The 23,811-nt window shown below is 43.3% G+C and overlaps 1 protein-coding gene across 2 annotated transcripts in view; it reads right to left on the bottom strand.

The window, feature by feature from the left end:
• The window catches only part of DNER (delta/notch like EGF repeat containing), a 392,187-nt gene that overhangs the window by 227,556 nt on the left and 140,820 nt on the right, over window positions 1-23,811 (bottom strand). For both annotated transcript variants that reach the window (XM_027515370.1, XM_027515361.1), the window contains exons 2-4: window positions 18,671-18,970; window positions 16,422-16,516; window positions 13,475-13,641 (exon numbers count right to left, since the gene is read on the bottom strand). In XM_027515370.1, coding sequence (XP_027371171.1) covers window positions 13,475-13,641; window positions 16,422-16,516; window positions 18,671-18,970 — 562 coding nt within the window. The remainder of the gene's footprint in view (window positions 1-13,474; window positions 13,642-16,421; window positions 16,517-18,670; window positions 18,971-23,811) is intronic.

The following is a 23,811-nucleotide window of genomic DNA, read 5'->3' on the forward strand; positions in this document are numbered from 1 at the left end:
ATTCCAGGATGTCTGGCTCTAGGTGAGTGATCATACCATTGTCCTAATAGTCATTACCTATTACCTAAAAATCCTAATAGTCATTACCAATTATAAAAAGAATAATCTTGACTATTAATAATATTGAAATGTGACTTCAATTTGAATAAAACTTAAATTGAACAGAAATCTCCTAACTAGGTCAATGTGAGCTATAAAAATTTTATCTAAATTATGCTGTTCAGGACAGACTTATACTTCTGCTTTTGTTCTCTTCCAACTATTGCCTTTATTCAAACATTCCCAAGTTTTTCACCCATAACAGGGAGTTCAATAGACCATATTCAACTGTGGCTTTAAAATGACCATGAAAAGGTGAAATATTTGCATTTTCTTTGTTCAATCTTAACCTTTTAGCAAAAGAAGATGTTAATGATTCTACAGCTGGTATCCTTTCCAAACTTTCTTTGACAGTGTTACCCCTGGTCCCCAGAGCAAGACATCTTAAAGGATAAGGTGCAAAATGTAGCATTCCCAAAAGAATGATGAAAAGTTTTTCTTTCTTTCTTTATTCTTCATTTGATCCTCTACTTTTAATGTAATAAAAAAGGGGTAAAGTTTAAGTGTCACAGAGGTGGGCTGTGAAAACTTAAAAAGAAATCTTAAGATTGGTACTGGCAACTGGAAATTTTCCTCATGTGGCATTCACTGAGCAGAATAATTGTTACATATGAACAAAGTGTAGGGGCTTCCCAAGTGGCTCAGGGGTAAAGAATCTGCCTGCAGTGCAGGAGACACAGATTCAATCCCTGGGTTGGGAAGATCCCCCAGAGAGGACATGGCAACCCACTCCAATATTCTTGCCTGGGAAATCCCATGGACAGAGGGACCTGGCAGGCTACAGTCCCTGGGATCACAAAGAGTTGGTTGACTTTACAACTCTTTGTGACAAATGAACAAAATGTAATCACTCAGGTTACCATGTGACCATCACAGTGCAAGGAGAAGTGACATGGTGCCTTCTCTCTAGACATTTATAGTCTGATTAAAGATACAAAATTAACATACAAAAAAATCTAAAAGGATAGGGAACAATTTAGACACTGATTTGTGTGATGCTGGCTGCAAACTTGATTATCAAAGGGGTGGGTGAAATTTAAGTGGTTGAAAAGCAATGATTTCATAAAAGAGTTAGAAGAAGGGAACGAAGACAGGGCTGAGAAAAAAACTATGCCAGCTACCCAGAGAGAGAAATAAATGGGAAACCTGCAGGACTGGAGTGCCAAAGAATTGATGCTTTTGAACTGTGGTGTTGGAGAAGACTCTTGAGAGTCCCTAGGACTGTAAGGAGATCCAACCAGTCAATCCTAAAGGAAGTCAGTCCTGAAGAGTCTTTGGAAGAATTGATGCTGAAGCTGAAACTCCAATGCTTTGGCCACCTTATGCAAAGAACTGACTCATTGGAAAAGACCCTGATGCTGGGAAAGATTGAAGGCAGGAGGAGAAGGGGACAACAGAGGATGAGATGGTTGGATGGCATCACTGACGCCATGGACATGAGTTTGAGTAAAGCTCCAAGAGCTGGTGATGGACATGGAAGCCTGGTGTGCTGCAGTCCATGGGGTTTCAAAGAGTCAGACACAACTGAGTGACTGAACTGACTGACTGAACTGAATATCTGGAAAGGGTGACCAGTAATTCCAACCACAAGATTCAGAAGGGGGAAAAGACATCCCCATTCCAGGCTGGCATCAGTGTGCAAGACCTAGGGGTGGTCCAGGCAGAACTGCTCCAGGTTTCAGGAAGACAGGATGCAGACCACAAGATGAGGGCCTACTATGGGCAGAGAAGCTGGATAGCATGACAGCCCTGAAAGGGAACTAGAGACAGTGTGGCCTTACACCTGCAAGAAATTAGATGTTACAAATATTCTCCTCAAAGCCAGAGGAAGTTCAATACTTGTGGACTTAGAGAGGAAGATTCCAGCTCAGTGTACAGCCAAGGGGCCAGGGACCTCAGAGCCCCATGTTTGGATGGTATGATGTATACTCCATCGATCTCCACCAATAAGAGCTCATTAAATATTGTAGGCTTGTTGGAGGATGACCTGGAAACTGAGTCTTCATGTAATTAAGCAGGTCGGGAGAATGCAGGTTCTGACACTATGAGAACGAAAGTTTTAAAAAGTAGTCAGGCAGCAACCTGGGTACAAGAAAGATGAGTTAAGACATTTTGGAGAACCCACCCTGCTTTGCTGATTCAGAACTAGGATGCAAATACCTATCCTCATACTAATGGTCTTAAAATGTATCATACTCAATTAAGATACCATCAAGGTCTAGTATGGAATATTCTGAAATTTTAAGTGCCCCAGTCAGTACCTTATGTCTTTATATCTTTATTTAGTCTATTAATGTAAGATCTGAGGGGCTTGCAGAAAACGCATACCATTAAATGTGCTGCGCTTATTCACTCAGTGGTGTCCAACTCTTCTCAATCCCATGGACTGTAGCCCACCAAGCTTCTCTGTCCATGGAGATTCTCCAGGCAAGAATACTGGAGTGGGCTGCCATGCTCTCCTCCAGGGGATAAAGGATAGGGATCTTCCCTATCCAGGGATTAAACACAGATCTCCCACACTGCAAGTGGATTTTTTACCATCTGAGCCACCAGGGAAGCTCATACCATTAAATCAGTTCAGTTCAATTCAGTGGCTCAGTTGTATCCGACTCTTTGTGACCCCATGGACTGCAGCATGCCAGGCTTCCCCGTCCGTCACCAACTCCTGGAGCTTGCTCAAACTCATGTCCATTGAGTTGGTGATGCCATCCAACCATCTTATCCTCTGTCATCCCCTTCTCCTCCTGCCTTCATCATTAACATTGGTCGCTATACAAGGCTTCAGAGTGCTTCAACCAAACTATGATGTTTTAAAAAATCTCCTGTCCCTACTTTTCTATTCAAAAATTTCCCTTTGACTACTGCCCACCACCCTCACCCCAACCAGTGCAGTCCTCATGGAGTCCCCTGACTTTTGAGAACACTTTTGCCCAAATCCCTCTTTTCATCAAATTTATGGTATGAGACATTCAACTCCAGCTAAACTACTTTGAACTTACATTTTAAAGGACAAATCTTATAGGAACAGTGTACCCAGAAGGGAAGGGAGAGAGTTCAAGAGTAAAAAAACAGAGCTTTATTAAAAGCTTCTAAAAGACTTCCTGAAAAATCATGTCAAAGACTAGACTTCCTTTACCTGTTGAGGATAAACAGAAAACCCAGGACATAAATTCACCCCTTTGAGGACTTAACTTTATGTGTATTTGTTCATGTTTAAGAAGCAGTTAGAAGAGTGGATAGGATTTTCCAAGGTTCTATTATGGGCCTGTTGAAATTAAAGCCTATTTCTATTTGTACTGACCATTAGTCAATTTTTAGCACTATTATTAAGTTATCTTAATTACACAGACTCCTGTGCCATTAAATTGTTACCCACTGCCCTTTGCAAAGCCAAGAATAATCTTTTGCCCGCCCACCACAAACCCTGCCCCCATCGTCCTGGGAGAGTTAGCTGCTCCTTAGTCTTTGACACACCCCTTGTCTCCTCCTTTGTTGCCCCTTGAACTCAGAGACCGCACCTAAATCAATTTCCCATTTACAGATAAGCACAGGGCCTGAGTGCAGATGTGTGGTAGTTTGAACATTCTTTGGCATTTCACATGCTAGCAAAGTAATGCTCAAAATTCTCCAAGCCAGGCTTCAACAGTACATGTCCAGAGAACTTCCAGATGTTCAGTCTGGATTTAGAAAGGCAAAGAACCAGAGACCAACTTGCCAACATTCGTTGGATCAGAGAAAAAGCAAGAAAACTCCAGAAAAACATCTACTTCTGCTTCATTGACCATGCCTTTGACTGTGTGGATCACAACAAACTATGGAAAATTCTAAGTGAGATGGGAATACTAGACAACCTTACCTGTCTCCTGAAAAACCTGTATACAGGTCAAGAAGCTGAAGCTGAAGCTCCAATCCTTTGGCCACCTGATATGAAGAGTCAACTCATTAGAAAAGACCCTGATACTGGGAAAGATTGAAGGCAGGAGGAGAAGGGGATGACAGAGGACAAGATGGTTGGATGGCATCACTTGCTCAATGGACATGAGTTTGAGCAAGCTCCAGGAAATGGTGAAGGACAGGGAAGCCAGGTGTGCTGCAGTCTATGGGGTCCCAAAGAGTCAGACATGACTGAGTGACTGAACAACAACAGTGCCTGAGAAATAAGGCATTCAATGCAGATTTTCAAAACTAATAAGGAAATATTTCCCACAGCTCTGCTGCTTGCTGCTGCTGCTGCTAAGTCGCTTCAGTTGTGTCCGACTGTGTGCGACCCCATAGATGGCAGCCCACCAGGCTCCCCCGTCCCTGGGATTCTCCAGGCAAGAGTACTGGAGTGGGTTTCCATTTCCTTCTCCAATGCATGAAAGTGAAAAGTCAAAGTGAAGTCGCTCAGTCGTGTCCGACTCAGTGACCCCATGGACTGCAGCCTACAAGGCTCCTCCGTCCATGAGATTTTCCAGGCAAGAGTACTGGAGTGGGGTGCCATTTCCTTCTCCAGGGCATCTTCTGGACCCAGGATGGAACTCATGTCTCCTGCATTGGCAGATAGTTTCTTTACCACTGAGCCACTTGAGATGCCCACAACAGCTTAATGAGTTGGTTATAAAAGAGACACAGATGTCTCTGAGAATCCAATGAAGTTTGACCTTTCTCCTAAGAAGGCTGCACAAATACACAAAAGTCTATAGTGCATTTTAAGAGCTTCCTGGGCTCCGTGAAGTGACCTTTGACCCCCCACAACTACTGCAAAACAAGGGGCCAACTGAGCCCAAACTAGGAACTTCCACCTATGAATAGCAGCATCCATCCACTCGATGCATATTGAAAATTCCATTTTTTTAAAAAACATACCAGAATAAACAGACTACAAAAGATTGTATCTCCAAGGAAGCATCATGATGTCATTAAAAACAAATGTAATGGGTAAGTCCATGAAGATTTAAACCCCTGGGGCTGTGAAGGTCTACTGTACCAAAGCCATCTTATTACCTCAATAAAAGTCTCAACCCTCATTGTACCTTGTCAAGTACTGAGTTATTTCTCCTTATTTCTCAAGAGAAGAAAATCAATAGAAACCACTGCTTTACAAATTATCATTTTGCAAGATCAGAATCTTTTTTAATTGTAAATTCAGAATCAAGGAAATATAAAGCATTCTACAGCTCCCAGGTGGCACAAAAAGGTCTTGGGCAGACTGGGATCATGTCTAATCAAGTTATGATGTCAGTTACAAAGACCTGGAAGTCACTGATTTCCAGTGGTTAATCTGTTATTGAGTGCAAGCTCACAGAAGAGATGAGGTCCAGCTGACCAAGAAGATGGCAAACTAATGTCTCAAAATAACCATCTTATCAAGATCTGGATGCTAGGGTTTTTTTGTAGATCAGAGATGGAGGGTGGGGGGGCGTGGGGGGCGGAGATGAGGAAACAAAGTAAAAAGGCCATTAATCTTGTAAGTATGTCCTAGAATGACAAGGCTCAGGCAGGGTATGTGTTAGTTTCTTCCTTTCTGTACCCATCCACAGGTAGACAGTGTCCTGAACAAAAGCACTTCAGTTTAACAGGCAGGCAGAGGGGCAGAATTCTCTGAGGCAGGTCATTATGTATGATTATAATAACAAACAACAGAAAGCAACTCAAAGAAAGTTTCAACATGGAGTCAGAATTGGCTTTTCTCTGCAACAAATCTATTAGCTATAATCCTGAAAAAGTGATCCCAGCTCCTAAAAGGACAGCACTAGTCCTTCCTTTTTAAAGTTCAAATGGATCGAAAGTTATAAGAGCAGGTTTTTTTGTAAATTATAAACAATATACCATTGGTCTAGATAAAACAGAAATGAATTTCCTTTTAAAATATAAATTAGAGATAAAAATATACTAAAAACTGTATGAAAGAATGGTATAAATGTGGTAAAAGTGATGAAAAGAATAGTAGGTAATGAGCAGGAAAAGATAATGAGGAAAGTCAAAGAAAGCAAATACAAGCAGCTAGACCACTGAAAAGAAACAACAGTGGAGAGAGGATGAGCTGGAGGGAAAGAAAAATAAAATCGAGGAAGAAGAAAGATAAAATATCAGATTGAGGAAGCAACAAATACAAACCATAAAAGAAAAAAGTAAGAGGGGAAAAAGCAGTGTTTCTCTGAGTAAATAGGTCGATAAGAAGCATCAGTAAAGCACACATCCCCTGCTGGGTTTTCTGATCAGAAAGAGAAATAACTATGAGGATATTCTGGAGTCATCTGTGTGTCTGTAGGAATTTGTAAGAGTTCACAGATATTTGAGATTTGGGAGTCTATGTAGAGTAGAACTTCAGCTGGCTGTTTTCCTCCTGTACAGCTCCAAGCGAGGAGAGTTTAAATGAGGTTGTCCTTCTTTCTTTCTTTTTGGCCAAGCTGCACAGCTTGTGCAATTTTAGTTCCCGGACCAAGGATCAAAGCCCAGGCCCATCACAGTGACAGCGTGGAGTCCTAATCACTGAACTACCAAGGAATTCTCTAACAGACAGAGCTGGCCGTCTGAGGAACAGAGAGGCTGGGAGGGTGGAAGAGGTCCAGGTGGGGAAGGTAGTAGGTGACTGGAGCAGAGCTCCATTGAGTATATGTTACTTGCTCAGTCATGTCTGACTCTGCAAACCGTGGACTGTAGCCCGTCAGGTTCCTCTGTCCGTGGGATTTTCCAGGCAAGAATACTGCAGTAGGTTGCCATTTCCTCCTCCAGAGGATCTTCCCCACCCAGGAATCAAACTTGGGTCTCCTGCATTGGCAGGTGGATTCTTTACCATCTGAGCCACAAGGGAAGCCCCCATCGAGTATAATTGGAGGAAAACATGCCTAAGGACAGGTGACAAGAGGAAATAAAAGCTTAGAGAAGGAGTCCAATGGGGCTTTCACCCTAAGGAAATGGAGACCTCCAACAGCTCTCCCACCCAGAGAGCTGGTTTGGCTCCACCTCCTGAGATCATCAAGGCAATGTCTGCAAGCAACAGCAAGTAATACAAAACTGAAGAAAGACCGTACATCAGTCAGGCAAGCCCCAACTGCATTTTATGGAAATGCACCTGGAACGATGAATCTTTACTACTTGGGAATCCAGAGCACTGGGTGAATGGATCCCCACAGAGCTAAGAGCACCTCAGACACCTCGCAGGGAGAAGGTACTCAGTTCAGTTCAGTTCAGTTCAGTCGCTCAGTCGTGTCCGACTCTTTGCGACCCCATGAATCGCAGCACGCCAGGCTCCCTGTCCATCACCAACTCCGGAGTTCACTCATACTCATGTCCATCGAGTCGGTGATGCCATCCAACCATCTCATCTTCTGTCGTCCCCTTCTCCTGCCCCCAATCCCTCCCAGCATCAGAGTCTTTTCCAATAAGTCAACAAACAAGGCCAATTTGGTTCTTTAGCCCAAGTGGTGTGTTAGTCATGTCCAACTCTTTGCGACCCCATGGACTGTAATGCCAGGCTCCTCTGGCCATGGGATTCTCCAGGCAAGAATACTGGAGTGGGTGGCCATTCCCATTCTCATTCCAGAAGCAAGTATCGAACCCAGGTCTCCTGCACTGCTGGCAAGTTTTATAGTCTGAGTCACCAGAGAAGCCCCTTTAACCCAAAAACATTGCTTAAAGCAAATAAGATATTTGGAAAAGACACATTTAGGGAAAGCAGAAAGGATAATTAAGAAGAAGGTGGAAGAGCTGAAGTTGGGTAGACCTCATGGAGAAGGCAATGGCACCCCACTCCAGTACTCTTGCCTGGAAAATCCCATGGACAGAGGAGCCTGGTGGGCTGCAGTCCATGGGGTCCCGAAGAGTCGGATACGACTGAGCGACTTCACTTTCACTTTTCACTTTCATGCATTGGAGAAGGAAACGGCAACCCACTCCAGTGTTCTTGCCTGGAGAATCCCAGGGATGGGGGAGCCTTGTGGGCTTCCGTCTATGGGGTCGCACAGAGTCGGACACGACTCAAGCTACTTAGCAGCAGCAGCAGCACAGGAGCAAAGGGGCGGGTACGCTGAGGCCCAGAGGGAAGAGCTATCCGTTGTGTTACAATGTTAAGTCACCTCTTGCTTTCCACAAAACAGTATAAATATTCATAAGGTCATGGTAATGGAGGGAAACTGGAAGAGATTAAAAGGAGTAGCACTGAAAAGGTCAGAGATAAATACATTCTCATCACTGGAATGTGTAGAATATTAATGTGAGACTCCTGCACAGAGTCGGACACGACTGAAGCAACTTAGCAGCAGCAGCAGCAGCTCAGTGACAAACTTTAGAAAAGAACATTTATGGAAAGCTGGTAATGGCAACCAAGTTTGTCTCTCAGAGACACAAAATGGGCTCCTCTGCTCTGTTGCAGGGAAATATTAAAACTCCTTGGAACCTCAGTTATGGACAGGAATCTACCGGGAGGAAGGAAAGAAGGTGGTTCCGGAGTCGGCCTCAGGTTTCTTTCTAGGAAGAAGCAGTAGTGACTGAACACAGCCCACAGCTCTGCAACATCCTCTCCCTTCCACACGGAAGTTTTCCCCCACCTGCACTAGCATCCCTTCATTCATCCATCTAACGAATGCCATTGTATCCTTCAGTATAGTTTTTTGGTTCTACACTAAATGTATTCATACCTACAGAGTCTATTATTGTTTAAAAAAAAGAAATTATTATAAGAAGTTGCTTTTTAAAAAATTAAACTGTCAAAAAGAAAGTTAAAAACACGTCGAAGTAGGAAGCAAAAGGCTTCCACAATGATTACAAAAGCTAAATCTTGTTTAAGACAAAAAGAATTTGTAAAAGAAGTAGCTGGCAACGTGTAGGTGTCACCAAATTCTCATTGAGGAAGCAGACGTTTTCTCTCGGAAGGAGCTCGTGAAACACGACTGCTACCTTTAGAAAGAGTAACACTAAAAGCCACATAAAATAGGAAGCTCTAGTTAGGAAATTTAAAAAGATATCAGATCACAAATTTTCAAAATGGAAAATAATGATTTGGAGAAATAAAGGATCAAAATCATGGTCTCTCCATCATAACCTATATAAGTTTTGAGAAAGAATTCCTTACCTGAGTTATCAATATGTTAAATAAATTTTTTGGAAACTACTCCTCCAAGGAACAATTCAACCAAAGGCATGTTTTTCTGTGAAATTTTCTGCTAGTAAAAGGAACACAAATTATGCTGGAGTTCATAAAATTCCTTGTATCTCAAAAGAATAAATTAATATTAACACTGGAAAATCTTTCTCTATTAATATTTATCCCTACTCCCAATATCAGTCTAAATCACAGTTATGTTACAACCCAAAGCAATATAAAATGTAAGATAACATTTCAAGTGTATATATTTTGGCAAAATTAATGACATTTTAAAGAGTAGTAACAACTCATACATTTTCTTGAAAGAGCTTCATGTCATAGAACAGGCTAATATACTAAAAAGAAAACCTTATAAGCTTAATATAAAATTAAATTGAAACTATATATCAAAATATACAAACCGTTTCTTCTTAAATAAACTGTTACAACAGACATGGATGCAAATAATAGTTACTTGCATCAGGGAGTAAAATTGAGATTTGACTGTTGACAACACTTCATTACATACTTTCTAATAATCTACTATCCATTTTAATAGCCAAAAATGGGTCCAAAGTTGATTACTGTCTCTCTTTCACCAGCATGTCCACTCCCAAGCTGATTTCTTTTTTACCTTCTCTCCATCCAGTAAAATCCCTGCCCCTACCCCAAGTTAGATTTCCAAAGATTAGGAAATGCCTTTATCATCAGAGAAGGACCCAATATAAAATAACACTATAAATTATATGAGTTGAGCATTTTATTTTCCCAGTTTATCTTCATTATATTTGCATCAAACACATCTCTTGGAGAATACATCTTAATGCTTCTATTTAGTTTAGCAAAATATTTAGTGTACCTCAGGAAACAATAATGAAATTAACCAAAATCATTCCTAACATTTGTAATTTATACTTTTACATCCATTTTCATTAAACCTTTTCAACACCCCTGCGAGACAGGTGCTGCCTCTGCCCTCTGGCTCCCCCATCCTCGAGATGAGAACTGTTGGAGAATGCGACTGAACGGGATAGGGCGCCAAGAGCAAGACTCAGCAGCCACGGGGACGCACTGGACTGGGATGGGCAGAGTCTAAACTTGAGCTTGTGTCTTTGAGTGGCAGCTGCAGGATGGCACATGTCTGAATAAAGTCAGGATGCTATTGGCATGCTAAGGGGCCGGACTTCAAGTCCCATCCCTGGGATGAGGATAAATGGTAGGACACAGTCCGAAGGCTAAGCTGGGAAAGTCTTGTGGGAACTGCCCAAGTGTAGCCCTTGAGGGGGCACGAAGTAAGAGGGGTAGAGGGGCTCAGGAAGAATCATACTTTCTGAAGGCCATTTCTCCTCCAGGACAGAGGAATCTAAAATCGGCTAGTTGGACAAGTGGCAGTTTCAGTTCAGTTCAGTTCAGTCGCTCAGTCGTGTCCGACTCTTTGCGACCCTATGAATCACAGCACGCCAGGCCTCCCTGTCCATCACCAACTCCCGGAGTTCACTCAGACTCATGTCCATCGAATCAGTGATGCCATCCAGCCATCTCATCCTCTGTCGTCCCCTTCTCCTCCTGCCCCCAATCCCTCCCAGCATCAGAGTCTTTTCCAGTGAGTCAACTCTTCGCATCAGGTGGCCAAAGTACTGGAGTTTCAGCTTTAGCATCATTCCTTCCAAAGAAATCCCAGGGCTGATCTCTTTCAGAATGGATTGGTTGGATCTCCTTGCAGTCCAAGGGACTCTCAAGAGTCTTCTCCAACACCGCAGTTCAAAAGCATCAATTCATTGGTGCTCAGCTTTCTTCACAGTCCAACTCTCACATCCATACATGACCACAGGAAAAACCATAGCCTTGACTAGACGGACCTTTGTTGCCAAAGTAATGTCTCTGCTTTTGAATATGCTATCTAGGTTGGTCATAACTTTTCTTCCAAGGAGTAAGCGTCTTTTAATTTCATGGCTGCAGTCACCATCTGCAGTGATTTTGGAGCCCAAAAAAATAAAGTCTGACACTGTTTCCCCATCTATTTCCCATGAAGTGATGGGACCAGATGCCATGACCTTAGTTTTCTGAATGTTGAGCTTTAAGTCAACTTTTTCACTCTCCTCTTTCACTTTCATCAAGAGGCTCTTTAGTTCTTCTTCACTTTCTGCCATAAGGGTGGTGTCATCTACATATCTGAGGTTATTGATATTTCTCCTGGTAATCTTGATTCCAGTTTGTGCTTCTTCCAGCCCAGCATTTCTCATGATGTACTCTGCATAGAAGTTAAATAAGCAGGGTGACAATATACAGCCTTGACATACTCCTTTTCCTATTTGGAACCAGTCTGTTGTTCCATGTCCAGTTCTAACTGTTGCTTCCTGACCTGCATACAGGTTTCTCAAGAGGCAGGTCAGGTGGTCTGGTATTGCCATCTCTTGAAGAATTTTCCACAGTTTATTGTGATCCACACAGTCAAAGGCTTTGGCATAGTCAATAAAGCAGAAATAGATGTTTTTCTGGAACTCTCTTGTTTTTTCGATGATCCAGCGGATGTTGGCAATTTGATCTCTGGTTCCTCTGCCTTTTCTAAAACCAGCTTGGACATCTGGAAGTTCATGGTTCACATATTGCTGAAGCCTGGCTTGGAGAATTTTGAGCATTACTTTACTAGCGTGTGAGATGAGTGCAATTGTGTGGTAGTTTGAGCATTCTTTGGCATTGCCTTCCTTTGGAATTGGAATGAAAACTGACCTTTTCCAGTCCTGTGGCCACTGCTGAGTTTTCCTAATTTGCTGGCATATTGAGTGCAGCACTTTCACAGCATTATCTTTCAGGATTTGAAATAGCTCATCTGGAATTCCATCATCTCCACTAGCTTTGTTTGTAGTGATGCTTTCTAAGGCCCACTTGACTTCACATTCCAGGATGTCTGGCTCTAGCTGAGTGATCACACCATCGTGATTATCTTGGTAGTGAAGATCTTTTTTGTACAGTTCTTCTGTGTATTCCTGCCACCTCTTCTTAATATCTACTTCTTCTGTTAGGTCCATACCATTTCTGTCCTTTATCGAGCCCATCTTTGCATGAAATGTTCCCTTGGTATCTTTTTTTTGGTATCTAATTTTCTTGAAGAGATCTCTAGTCTTTCCCATTATGTTGTTTTCCTCTATTTCTTTGCATTGATCGCTGAGGAAGGCTTTCTTATCTCTTTCTGCTATTCTTTGGAACTCTGCATTCAGATGCTTATATCTTTCCTTTTCTCCTTTGCTTTTCACTTCTTTTCTTTTTCACAGCTATTTGTAAGGCCTCCTCAGACAGCCATTTGCTTTTTTGCATTTCTTCTCCATGGGGATGGTCTTGAACCCTGTCTCCTGTACAATGTCACAAACCTCATTCCATAGTTCATCAGGCACTCTATCTATCAGATCTAGTCCTTTAAATCTATTTCTCACTTCCACTGTATAATCATAAGGGATTTGAGTTAGGTCATATCTAAATGGTCTAGTGGTTTTCCCTACTTTCTTCAATTTAAGTCTGAATTTGGCAATAAGAAGTTCATGATCTGAGCCACAGTCAGCTCCTGGTCTTGTTTTTGTTGACTGTATAGAGCTTCTCCATCTTTGGCTACAAAGAATATAATCAATCTGATTTCAGTGTTGACCATCTGGTGATGTCCATGTGTAGAGTCTTCTCTTGTGTTGTTGGAAGAGGGTGTTTGCTATGACCAGTGCATTTTCTTAGAGAAGGTTAAATGACAGGTTTAACCATGTTCAAGAAAATGTGAAAACTCAGAAGTGACCCATGGAGGAAGGTGGTGTGGGCAAGAGGAACCCCGAAAGAAACTTGGGATTCCCCCGAGTTATCCTGAGTCAGAGGCTCAGATGCGATCAAGTGCTTGCTCAGGTGCTGAGCCCCTGGCTCTGGGTCAGGCCAATATCAAGTGACAACCAAGCTTCCTCTGAGACACTGACATTCAATGCCTCAGGTTGCCCACAATTCCAGGAGAAAGAAGACTGAAGAGTCAAAAACAAAGCCGAGACTCAGAGCATTGAATGCCAATGACCACACACCGAGGATACTCTGGTCGGTTTTGGGATACAGTCTCCGGATTCCAGAACCCACAATTTTCCCATTTTGAGCCACACTGGAAATTACATCTCAGAAGCCAATTTTGATTATATGTGAAACCTCACCTAAAATGGAGGAAATATGCGGAGGGCTGGAATTCAGATTATCTGGACAAAATTCCCTACATACTGTCTCTAACACACCAAACTGAGGTCAAGTTGAATCCCACACAGTTTTAGATACAAGATTTCCACAACTCACCAATGAAGTGATTCTGCCCCAAGGCAAGCATCTCCTCCAAGAGAACAAGGCCCCCAGGAGCCTGGAGGAGGGTTACGCTCCGACCATCGATGAGGGAGCACTGCTGAAATCCCGTCGCCGTGACCTTCCACAGCAAAATCAGCGAGGCAGTGGCATCTTGCCGAATTCTGAAAACGAGAACAATGTCAATGGAAACTCCCTTGCAGAAAAATTCATCTTAGAATCAGGCCATCAGGTTAACACTAAAAATAAAGATGATGCATACACCCATAAAAGTATCAAGAAATGGATGACATGATCTTCTAAATAGGCGCCCGCTTTATGTGGACTCATGATGATCAATTCCCATGCTGTTAGAAACACCCATCTCTCACTTGATCAAAATTATACCACAAAATCACTAATAGGCAACTCTAGGTCATAATTTTCATCAATAATAAAAGGGTCTGTTGAATTTAGAGACAACTTCCATGCGTGTGTGTTAGTCACTCGCTCATGTCCAATTCTTTGTGACCCCATGGACTACACCCCATCAGGCTGCTCTGTCCATGGAATTCTCCAGGCAAGAATATTGGAGTTGGTAGCCATTCACTTCTGCAGGGAATCTTCCTGACTCAGGGATTGAACCCTGCATTTCAGGCGGATTCTTTACCATCTGGGCCACCAGGGAAGCCCAACTTCTTCCATATCCACACGATAAAGAGTTCTGCTAGAATTAATATACATGTGTAACACATCCCCAAACCACCTGAGTTGGTGGCTAAAATAAGCGAAGGTGTGTCTCCTCCCATGCTTCAGGCCTCCCCTGGTTTTTCCTTGTTTTCAGGATAAAATCCAAAGAATGAGATGCCCTAGCAGACAAACCCACCCAGCCTCCATGCCTCTCAGTCTCGGCTTGTGCAGCTCCACCCTTGCCATCCACAGGGTGGCCACAAGGAGCTACTGTGTCTTCCCCCAGGACGTCCTATCCCTCCTATCCCGGCTCCCAGCCATTGCTTCCCCCTCCCTCTGGGAACCTGTCACTCTTCAAGGCCTACCCCACCAGCACCCCTCCTCCTGGACCTTCCCCTCTCTTCCCAGCACTGGTAGCTGCCACTCCTTCCTCTGTGCCGCTGGGGAAGGGGTTCACAGTGCACAGATCTGATCCCTCCCCACCCAAGGCAGAGCTCCCGGCTTGCAGCAGGGGTCTCAATAAAGGGTCGTTAAACGATCAGATTCACCAATAAAGGAAAGCTTAAGGGGCTAGCAACCCTCCCACGTGAATCCAGCACCCGGAGATCGTTCTGCACTTCTATCTTACTCAACCTGGGTCACTGCTATTTCTGTCTAACGCTGCAGCCTAAGGGTCTTGGGAATTTCAGATTTGTTGTGGGGGCAGTGGGAGGTGGAGAGGAAGGCAGCATTTAAAAGCATAGACCAGAAGTTTTCCGAAAGGCTTATTCAAGTAAAGCAACATGACCCAGACAAGAAAGAACTGGGGCATGGTTTCATAAACATAAAGGAAACCCATGATTTCCCTGAAACCAGCTCTGGATGGTGGGGTTTCCGTCCTCAGTAGGAGCAACAGAACACTTAGGACAGGGGGCCCCCTACTGGTAGAACTCGGAGCTGCTCCCAGGCCTCACCTTCCTCCCTGCCAGACGTCTTCCCTGTGTCCATCCTGGCTCTTTCCCACCAGGTGACGTCCAGGTGCGGGGAGGGGATACAGGGGTCATGGAACAAAGCCCCTCGTCCAAACATTTTTAGAGACTCCTTTGTTTAGAAGGCAAGGTGTACAAAAATGACCCTGCGTGGTCCAAGTGAAGAGTGCCCACTACCCTCTTTAAATGGAGTCACTGCAGTATCCTGGCTAAGCTGGGCTAGGTCCTCCCCCTCTCAAAGTCCTACCCTCTCTTCTAAAGTCCCTGAAGACTAGACAGCAAGTGCCCATTTGAGGGGTAGCTTCCCTGGGAGCTCAGCTGGTAAAGAATCCACCTGCAATGCAGGAGGCCCAGGTTCAATTCCTGATTTGGGAAGATCCCGTGGAGAAAGGGAAAGGCTACCCACTCCAGTATTCTTGGGCTTCCCTGGTGGCTCAGACGGTAAAGAATCTGCCTGCAATGCAGAAGACCTGGGTTTGATCCCTGGGTTGGGAAGATCCCCTAGAGGAGGGCATGGCAATCCACTCCAGTGTTCTTGCCTGGAGAATCCCCATGGACAGAGGAGCCTGGTAGGCTACAATCCGTGGGGCCTCAAAGAGTCAGACAACTGAGTGACTAAGCATAGCACAGCACAGGGTGGGGAATTGTCAGACAGGTCAGGGGTGCTCCATGCAGCCTCCACCCCCACTCCCCAGCCTCCACCCCCACTCCCCAGCCTCCACTCCTACTCCCCAGCCTCCACCTCTAATCCCCAGCCCCCACTCCTACTCCACAACAATGCACAGCACCTGGTGTCCCCACAGGTTCTGTCAACACCACTTCCCTTTGCCTCCTCCCCACCCCCTGCAGTGACATCGAGCAGTATATAATTTGAAGGAGCATAAATTTAAAACACAACAATACACACGTCTCACCTGCTTGTTTTTAAAGAGATAATTGCAATGCTTGGATGTTAAATGTGGGGTAAATCATGCATACGAATTTAACCCATGGTCCATTAAAATCTGAAGAAGCCAAAGAATCTGGGAAGCAAAAGTCATTGAAGAAGCGAAGGGTCTGGCTCTAGACCTTAGCTAAGGCTCCTGGGTTTCTTATCTCCCACCTAACTCATCCCAGCCAGCATCCCTGGAGTCTCCTCTGAAATCGCCTCTGAAACCTAGTTCCTAAGGGACACAGGCCTCGTCTACACATGGAATTCCATTCCTGGTTCCCACTGGGCTGACCCGTTACAGGCCAGTTATGTGAACAGACACCACCCAGTAGCCAGAGTATCAATGGTAACCACGTTTCACTAGGAGCTTTCTTACTTGACCGAGGTGTTCTGTGGGACTTCAAAGGATACCAGACGGCCCCCTGCAGAGCTGTTGGCACTGGCATTCCCACAGGCAATGTCTGGAACCACCTGGAGGGGAAAAAAAACACCACCAAAAAGACAGGTTATTAGGGTTAATCATGGGGCAAGATCATATTAGAAAGCAAAACCCCACGGGCCGCCTCCACTCCATTCTTTGGATAATGCTGGGGATCATGACTTGAGAAGCCAAGTGAAACCTTACAAATGTTAACCACAGTGAAAGCTTTGCCATCTGAGTTTGTGAAACACAAAAGCTTTGCTGAGAGCAGTCTGCAAATTACCAGGATGACTACACTGCTAATACGATGTTGCAGGGAAGGGCGGGAGATTGGCCCCGTTCTCTCTTTCATCCTGCGAGCAGTCACGGGCCTCTGCTCTCTGCTCAGTCTGGTGGGTAATGAGGAACTAAATGCTTAGAGAACAAGGAGACGGCCTTAGAGGAGTAGCTTCCACATCGTGGGTAGAAATCCAAAAGACTAGAAGAACAAGCCCTCCAGAGAGCCATAGATAGGACGTGTCTGGTCCAAGTGACCCTGCTCGGTACACAGGTGGACGTGGGAGAACACGCTGAGGCCAGGTAGCCGGGAGCTTCCCTTTTCTGTCCCCTGTGGACCGGACCTTCATTTTTAAGTGACGTGGTCCGGAAAGCATTATACTGATGTGCATTTAAGAAAAGGAGCTCGAGGGGGGAATTGTGCTCCTCAGGAAGCATATTGCTAATACTTGAGCTGTGTCCAGTGACGGGCTTCTGACCCATTCATTCATTTATTCCTCATGCTGTGATCTGTGCTCATCTCCTGAGAGTTGGCATAAAAGGATATTAAAAGCATTCGTCATCACTGAATTAACAGAGGGCAATAAAGAGATATGCTCAGCACTTTCACCCCATTCCCAGCATGCACAACTTATTGTCCAGAAATATATTCACATGTTCCTCTGGCACTTGTAACTTGCTTATTGAATGGCCTAAGAGATAACAGCATGACAGGAAGGTGAGGCATTTCTTTTTCACATTTACCAACCGCAGGAGAGCATGGTTGGCTGGGGAGAAATTTTCTTTAAGGGACAGTTCCTTGATAAACACAAGACCAAACCTAGCTCACATTCAAGAAGTGTGTCATTCAGCAAAGAGGTATTAGAGTCCTAACTTCAAAGCCTCGATTGTAAGTTTGAAATCAGAACAAGTTCTCAGTTTTTTAGGCAGCATAAAAACACTGCCCTTCAGCCTGAATGGGCCTTCACAAATTGTGTGGCAGTGAAAAAAAGAGTGGGTCAATTGCTTAGAATTACCTAGGAACATAAAACAAGAAATGCTGCCTTACTCTTTTATAACCATAATCAAAATTTCTGGACATATTCTTTGGCTCTAAAAATGCTATACAAAGCTCTATGTGGGTTTTTTTCTTTCAGGTAAGCTAAAAGCCTGTCATACAACCACAGGTCTATACTGATAAGGAATACTATATGGAATGGAATTGCACTTTATCAATGTTAACTCAAATCTACGATTTCCGTTTGTCCAACTTCAATTCTTCTAGCTAGAAAACTTATATTTTATGTCAACTTTTAAAGGTCTGCTGGAAAATCCTCAGCGTGAGACTTCTGATGGGCTTGAAGGTACAATAAGCCAAACCCAGACCAGACAAGACTCAATGAACAGAATCTGCTGTTGCCAAAATTAATCAAATTCGGAAATTTCATTCTTAAATGCACGGCCAAAATATTTTAAAAATCAATAATACATTTTTTTCTAAATCGCACTGAAGTGCTGCACGTTACCAACAACAGAATCTAAACAATAACAAACTAAAACTGAAGCATAAAATTCCATGGAGGAAAATTAGGTCAGTAATTGAGGGTCTATAATATGTTCACTGATAATACTCTTCATTAAGCTGCCTGTCCCAAATCTAAGATTATCTCTCATAAAGGTATGTAGATATCGTTTCAGAAAATAATTTCATTCATTTTCTTCCTTGTTTTTTCTTCTTATGCTCATAAAACAATCATAATTGGCATGTCTTATTTACATAACCAAGAGAGATTTCCTACACGGAAAGGCAGACAGGAAAAAAGTATGGCATCTTTTGTTCAAGGTGTAACTTCAAGGCTTTCGATTTTTATTGCTAATATTAGAACCACTGGAATGATTTTAACCGTACTGGTGTCTTACATAAAAACATGTTCACTTAATGTTCTCACCTCCACTTGATCCCATTTCATTTCTACAACTTTCTGGCCCGTTTTCGGCTGCCACGTCGGCAGGGTGATGGTTGCCTGAGAGCGCGGCAGCATTATCTCGGGCTCCTGGGTGGCAGGGACAGGCTGAAGCTGCCTGGGTGCCGTGGACTCGGTCCAGCCAGAGGCGGGGACGCTGGAAAGTGCCTGTTCACAGTTTGGACCTTCGTAGCCTTCATTGCAAATGCAGAGGTAGCCATCGCTGCTGCTGCTGCTGCAGTTGCCATGGTGACACGGGTTGCTGGTGCAAGGATCCGCAACAAGCTGAAACGAGAGCATAAATGGGTCAATTATTCCCTCATAAGGAATGTGGTGCCTTTGCTAGGAAATGAGTTCTGTGACTCAGAGCTGCTGCTCTAAAAGAAATGCTATTCCTGTGGAATATACATTTTTAACTATTTGTGCTGTTGAGGGGTGGGTGGGGGCGGGGCGGGGGGAGGCATCTCCCAAGGTCATCACAACACTAACCCTTCCACAGATAACAGATGTCTAACAAAGAAGTATGTAGTTAGTGAAAAAGAGCCTCCCCTAATCCAAGGCCCTAAATAAAGTTGATTTCAGGAACACTTATTTAGAGAAATTTTCTAAGGCGAAAATCGTTAAAACAAAGACTTGTTAGGAATATACTAACTTCAATCTTTTTAGCTGCGGGTCAAAGGATACAGGAATCTAAATTGAAATCTCTTCTTTCACATCCTGAACCATTGTAAGGTCTCCGTATGAGAAATGACTGCCCAGTTTATCGCCTCTACAGATGCACTTACCTATGTCTTCCAATTTCCTACCTGATGAACAATTCTTTTTTAAGGTGATATTTAATTAAAGGCTTCCAAACTGATCAGCTGGCATGACAACTGCAGGTTAGAAGGAAGCATGGTGGTGACTTCTATTAAGCAGAGTTTGATGAAAGTTTCTAACCTCATTATTTGAAAGGGTGATTACGGAGATATGTGACCCGGCTGGAAATGGAAGATAAAAGTTTAACTACATATCTTTAAATTATGTTCTTGTTCTAAGAAAAGTGTTTATCCCTGAGTTCCTTGCTGACCTTTGACTTGGATTTGTTATCACCTAAAGATGCTACAAAAACAATATGAAATGAAACAACATAACAGTGCTTCTCTCCAGATAGCCCAAGGGTTGAGGCATGTTCACTGAGCTAATTCGATTATTGTTTGCTTCTATGATAACAGAAAATTAGACTTCTATCTGATGTACCCCTGGCTTCTCAGGGCTGATAATAGAATAGAACTGAGTGAATAAGAGACTACAGAAAAACGGGACCTTCAATTTCCGCTGCTGAAATGAGTCCATACTTTAACACACATGGATAGAATTCTGCCTGGAAAAACAGCTACTCACTTTGCTAATTACCCTTGTCACACAATTTCCAGCAAACTCCTTTAGGAAGATTAAGGGATTTTGGATTGAATAAAACAGCTCCCAAAATACCACACTGTTAATTCTGTGCTCTCACTTGGAAAAAGCTTCACAAAATCTCAGATGAAAGTAGACAGGTGGGTATCTGAAGAAAATATTTAAAGTGTAAATATTTTAACATATTTACAATCTTTATCAACTCAAAGTAAAATCCAGACTCCTTCCAGGGAAGACAAAGCCCTCCCTAATCTGGTCCCTGCCCACTCCTGATGCTATCTCTGCCCTCACACTATCCTCCTCCTTTACACTCAACCCCTTCACCTTCTTTCTGTCCTTGGATTATGTCAAGGTCATCGCCACCCCAGGGCCTTTGCACCTGCTGGGCCCACACCTGAAATGCTTTCTTTCAGACTTTACATGGCTTTTTGCTTCATTTTGCAAAGAGTCGGATACGACTTAGCAACTGAACAACTGGCAACTACCCTCTTTCACAAAGTTCTCTGCTCAACTGTTACCTCTTCCAAGAAGCCTTCCCTCACTGGAAAATCTAAAGTAATCCCTTTTTTTCTCCCACAGTGCCTGGACTTATCTGCCGTGTTCACAGCTCTGTTCCTAGCATGTTAACAAAAACACAAAATGTGGTGGGGTTTCCTTTTAAAAAGCATTGAAAAGATAAAAGAAGACAGATGACTTGGTTTCTGAAAAGCAATGGGTGATGAGGGACAGACTGAATTGCTCCTTTAGTCCTGATATGTGCCTGTGCTTTGGATTTATTTTTAGGAAGGCTTCCAGGAGTGGGTATCACCTCAAGAAGGAGGAGGAATTTAATTCACTGGGATAAAGGGGGCATGTAAACCAGGTTTCTGACACCAACTCTTAAAGCAAGGTCAGAGGTTGACCTCGTCACAAATTAAGACTTAACACATGCCTAAAAACACAGACATACATTTAAATCATTTTAAAAATTGTAGAGAGCACTACAAAAAAATCGGTTCTGGAAGTGCAAACCTCCATAGTACAGCTTAGGGAATGACATCACTAAGGCAAAGACCACCTGTCTGATGGTCAGAGAGGCCCCAGGGCTTCTGTCCCATCGTCATAGCCCACTGCTGGAGACCACCAGTCCTCAGAGACTGTCTAGGTGGGTCACTGCATACAGCCATCCCGTTGTGGGCAGTGTGAGAGTGGGTGCTGGTGGGGAGAGCTGGGTGGGAAGGGCAGGCCCCCAGTTCACCAGGCCCAGGAGGCAGCTCCACCAGGTGAGGGAATAAAAAGCTGAAAGAAAATCATGCTGAGGATAAACAATACCATCTAAGTGCTGCTGTCTGGGCTTCACAGATGAGAGGAAAGCAAGAATAGCATATGGGATCAGTAAGGAATGATTTAAGTAGACGGTCTGAATATTCACTGGAAGGACTGATGCTGAAGCTGAGGCTCCAATACTTTGGCCACCTGATGTGAAGCGCCGACTCATTGGAAAAGACCCTGATGCTGGGAAAGATTGAAGGCAGAAGTAGAAGGGGACGACAGAGGATGAGATGGCTGGATGGCATCACTGACTCGATGGACATGAGTTTGATCAAACTCTGGGAGACAGTGAAGGACAAGGAAGCCTGGCGTGCTGCAGTCCATGGGGTCACAAAGAGTACACAATCTAGTGATTCTACAACAACAATGTAGAAGGCCAGGAGAAACGCTCTTAGTAAAGAAGAGAGGCCAGAAGCTAAAAATTAAACTATTAATTGCATAGACTTCTAAAGAGACTCAAAGCAGTGAATCCTATGACGGTGCACACACATACATATGTGTGCTGAATACAAAGCAGACTGTTAATTCACTGGGAGGTCACTGATCCCTTCTTTAAAATAATTGTGTCATATTTATGCTACTTCTTGGGCTTTGTGCTAGTGGCTTCAATAACAATGCCAACTACCTGCTCTTCTATCCTCTAGCACTTTAGACTAGTTTCACTTTAAAAAGTCAATTACCTAACAACAAATATAAGATAGAGTGCAATCATTAACCTTTAAGCAAAATCTTGGCATTGTAAATATTTATTGTAAGTCCTGTTTTTCCGTACACAGCTTATTCAGTGTTTTTTTTTTTTAAGTTTTTATGTGTATTTTATCTCACAGGGTAAAAGTCCTATTATAAATGTCACTACTGCCCTTGAATCCATTACATTTGAACCATAAGCAGAAAGTAACCAAACTGCCAAGATATCATAATTAACAGACCTGACTTTGGGAATACTCAAAATTTAACAGGTGATAGCTTCTGGTTTCTAACGATGGGGAAAAAGGATAAAGACGTTGTCGTATCAGCAGAAAGAGTAAAGAGAAAGCTCATGGGTTAATGGTTTCCTGCTTACAGTAACCAACGAGCTCAGGTATTAAGTACTGCATGCTCTTTTCATCTGATTAATTCATCTCTTTAAGCCACATTTTTTCACATCATGGAACTAATCTAACACTATTCACGTTTTATTTCAACTTTTCACCTATGTCAGATAATGTATGCTACAATCAAGAGCACTTCTGGGGTGTGGACAGGGTAAGGTGGAGGCCAGGCCAGAGAGAAGGTGCCTGCCAGCCCCGGATGATAGGAAGACAGGCTCATGCGACACGTCAGCAGTGACCTGCTTTCTTTCCTTAAACTGTCTGCTGCCCATATTCTTGGCAATTCCAGTGCCCTCTGCAGCATACAAACAGAGGGATGAAAGGTCACACTTAACACAGGTATAAAAAAGGCCCACTTACAGAATCATTAAATACAAGAACATCAAAGCTACGAGAGTCACTGCAAAGTGCCGCACATGAACCTCTTCATCTGTGTTACTTGGTGATGGGGGCAGGGGCGGGGGGGGGAGGTGCCTGGGAGTCACATAACCACCTCACTGGTAATCTTTCCATACTAGTTTAGACACTAAAGTGCCTAAAGACACTAAACCTAACTAAAGTTTAGTTTGGTGGGCCTCCTCCCTACTTCTCCTGTGCTTTTACAGAAAACTCAATGCATTGGTCAGTAATTCAAGTGATGTTTTTCCAGCCTCTATGATGTGCCAGGTAGCATGCCTAGAAGAGAGGTCAAGAGGATGAAGAAAGCCTAGTTCCAGTCTCCAAAGAACTCAGTCCAACAGAAGGGTCAGACAAGTGAACGGAGATGTGCCTTGAGCCATCTAATTTCAACTAATGCCCTGCATGATGTGTGTCCACCATTATGGTCATGTGTGAGTTAAAGTTGCTAAAACTGACAGTTATAGTGAAGTAGATGAACCTAGAGCCTGAGTGAAGTAAGTCTGAAAGAGAAAAACAAATATTCCATATTAACGCATATATATGGAATTTAGAAAAATGGTACCGATGAACCTAAAAATGGGAAGAAATAGAGCCGTAGTCACACAGAACAGACCTATGGACACAGCATGGGCAGGAGAGGGTGGGACAAATTGAGAGAGTAGCATTGAAATATACACATCGTCATGTGTAAACTAGATAACGAGTGAGAAGTTGCTGTATAACAGGGAGCTCAGCCTGGTGCTCTGTGACATCCTAGAGTAGGGATGGGGCAGGAGGTAGTGGGAGGTTCAAGAGGGAGGGAACATATGTATTTAAAAAAAAAAAGAAGAAGAAAATATTAAAAAAAAATAAAGACATAATTTTTTTTAAGTTCCTAAGACTGGAAGAGAGAATGGGCTTGATAATTGCAAGTCTGAAATGAGCCAG

The sequence above is a fragment of the Bos indicus x Bos taurus genome, chromosome 2, assembly GCF_003369695.1.
Source record: "Bos indicus x Bos taurus breed Angus x Brahman F1 hybrid chromosome 2, Bos_hybrid_MaternalHap_v2.0, whole genome shotgun sequence".
In the NCBI taxonomy this organism is placed as follows: Eukaryota; Metazoa; Chordata; class Mammalia; order Artiodactyla; family Bovidae; genus Bos; species Bos indicus x Bos taurus.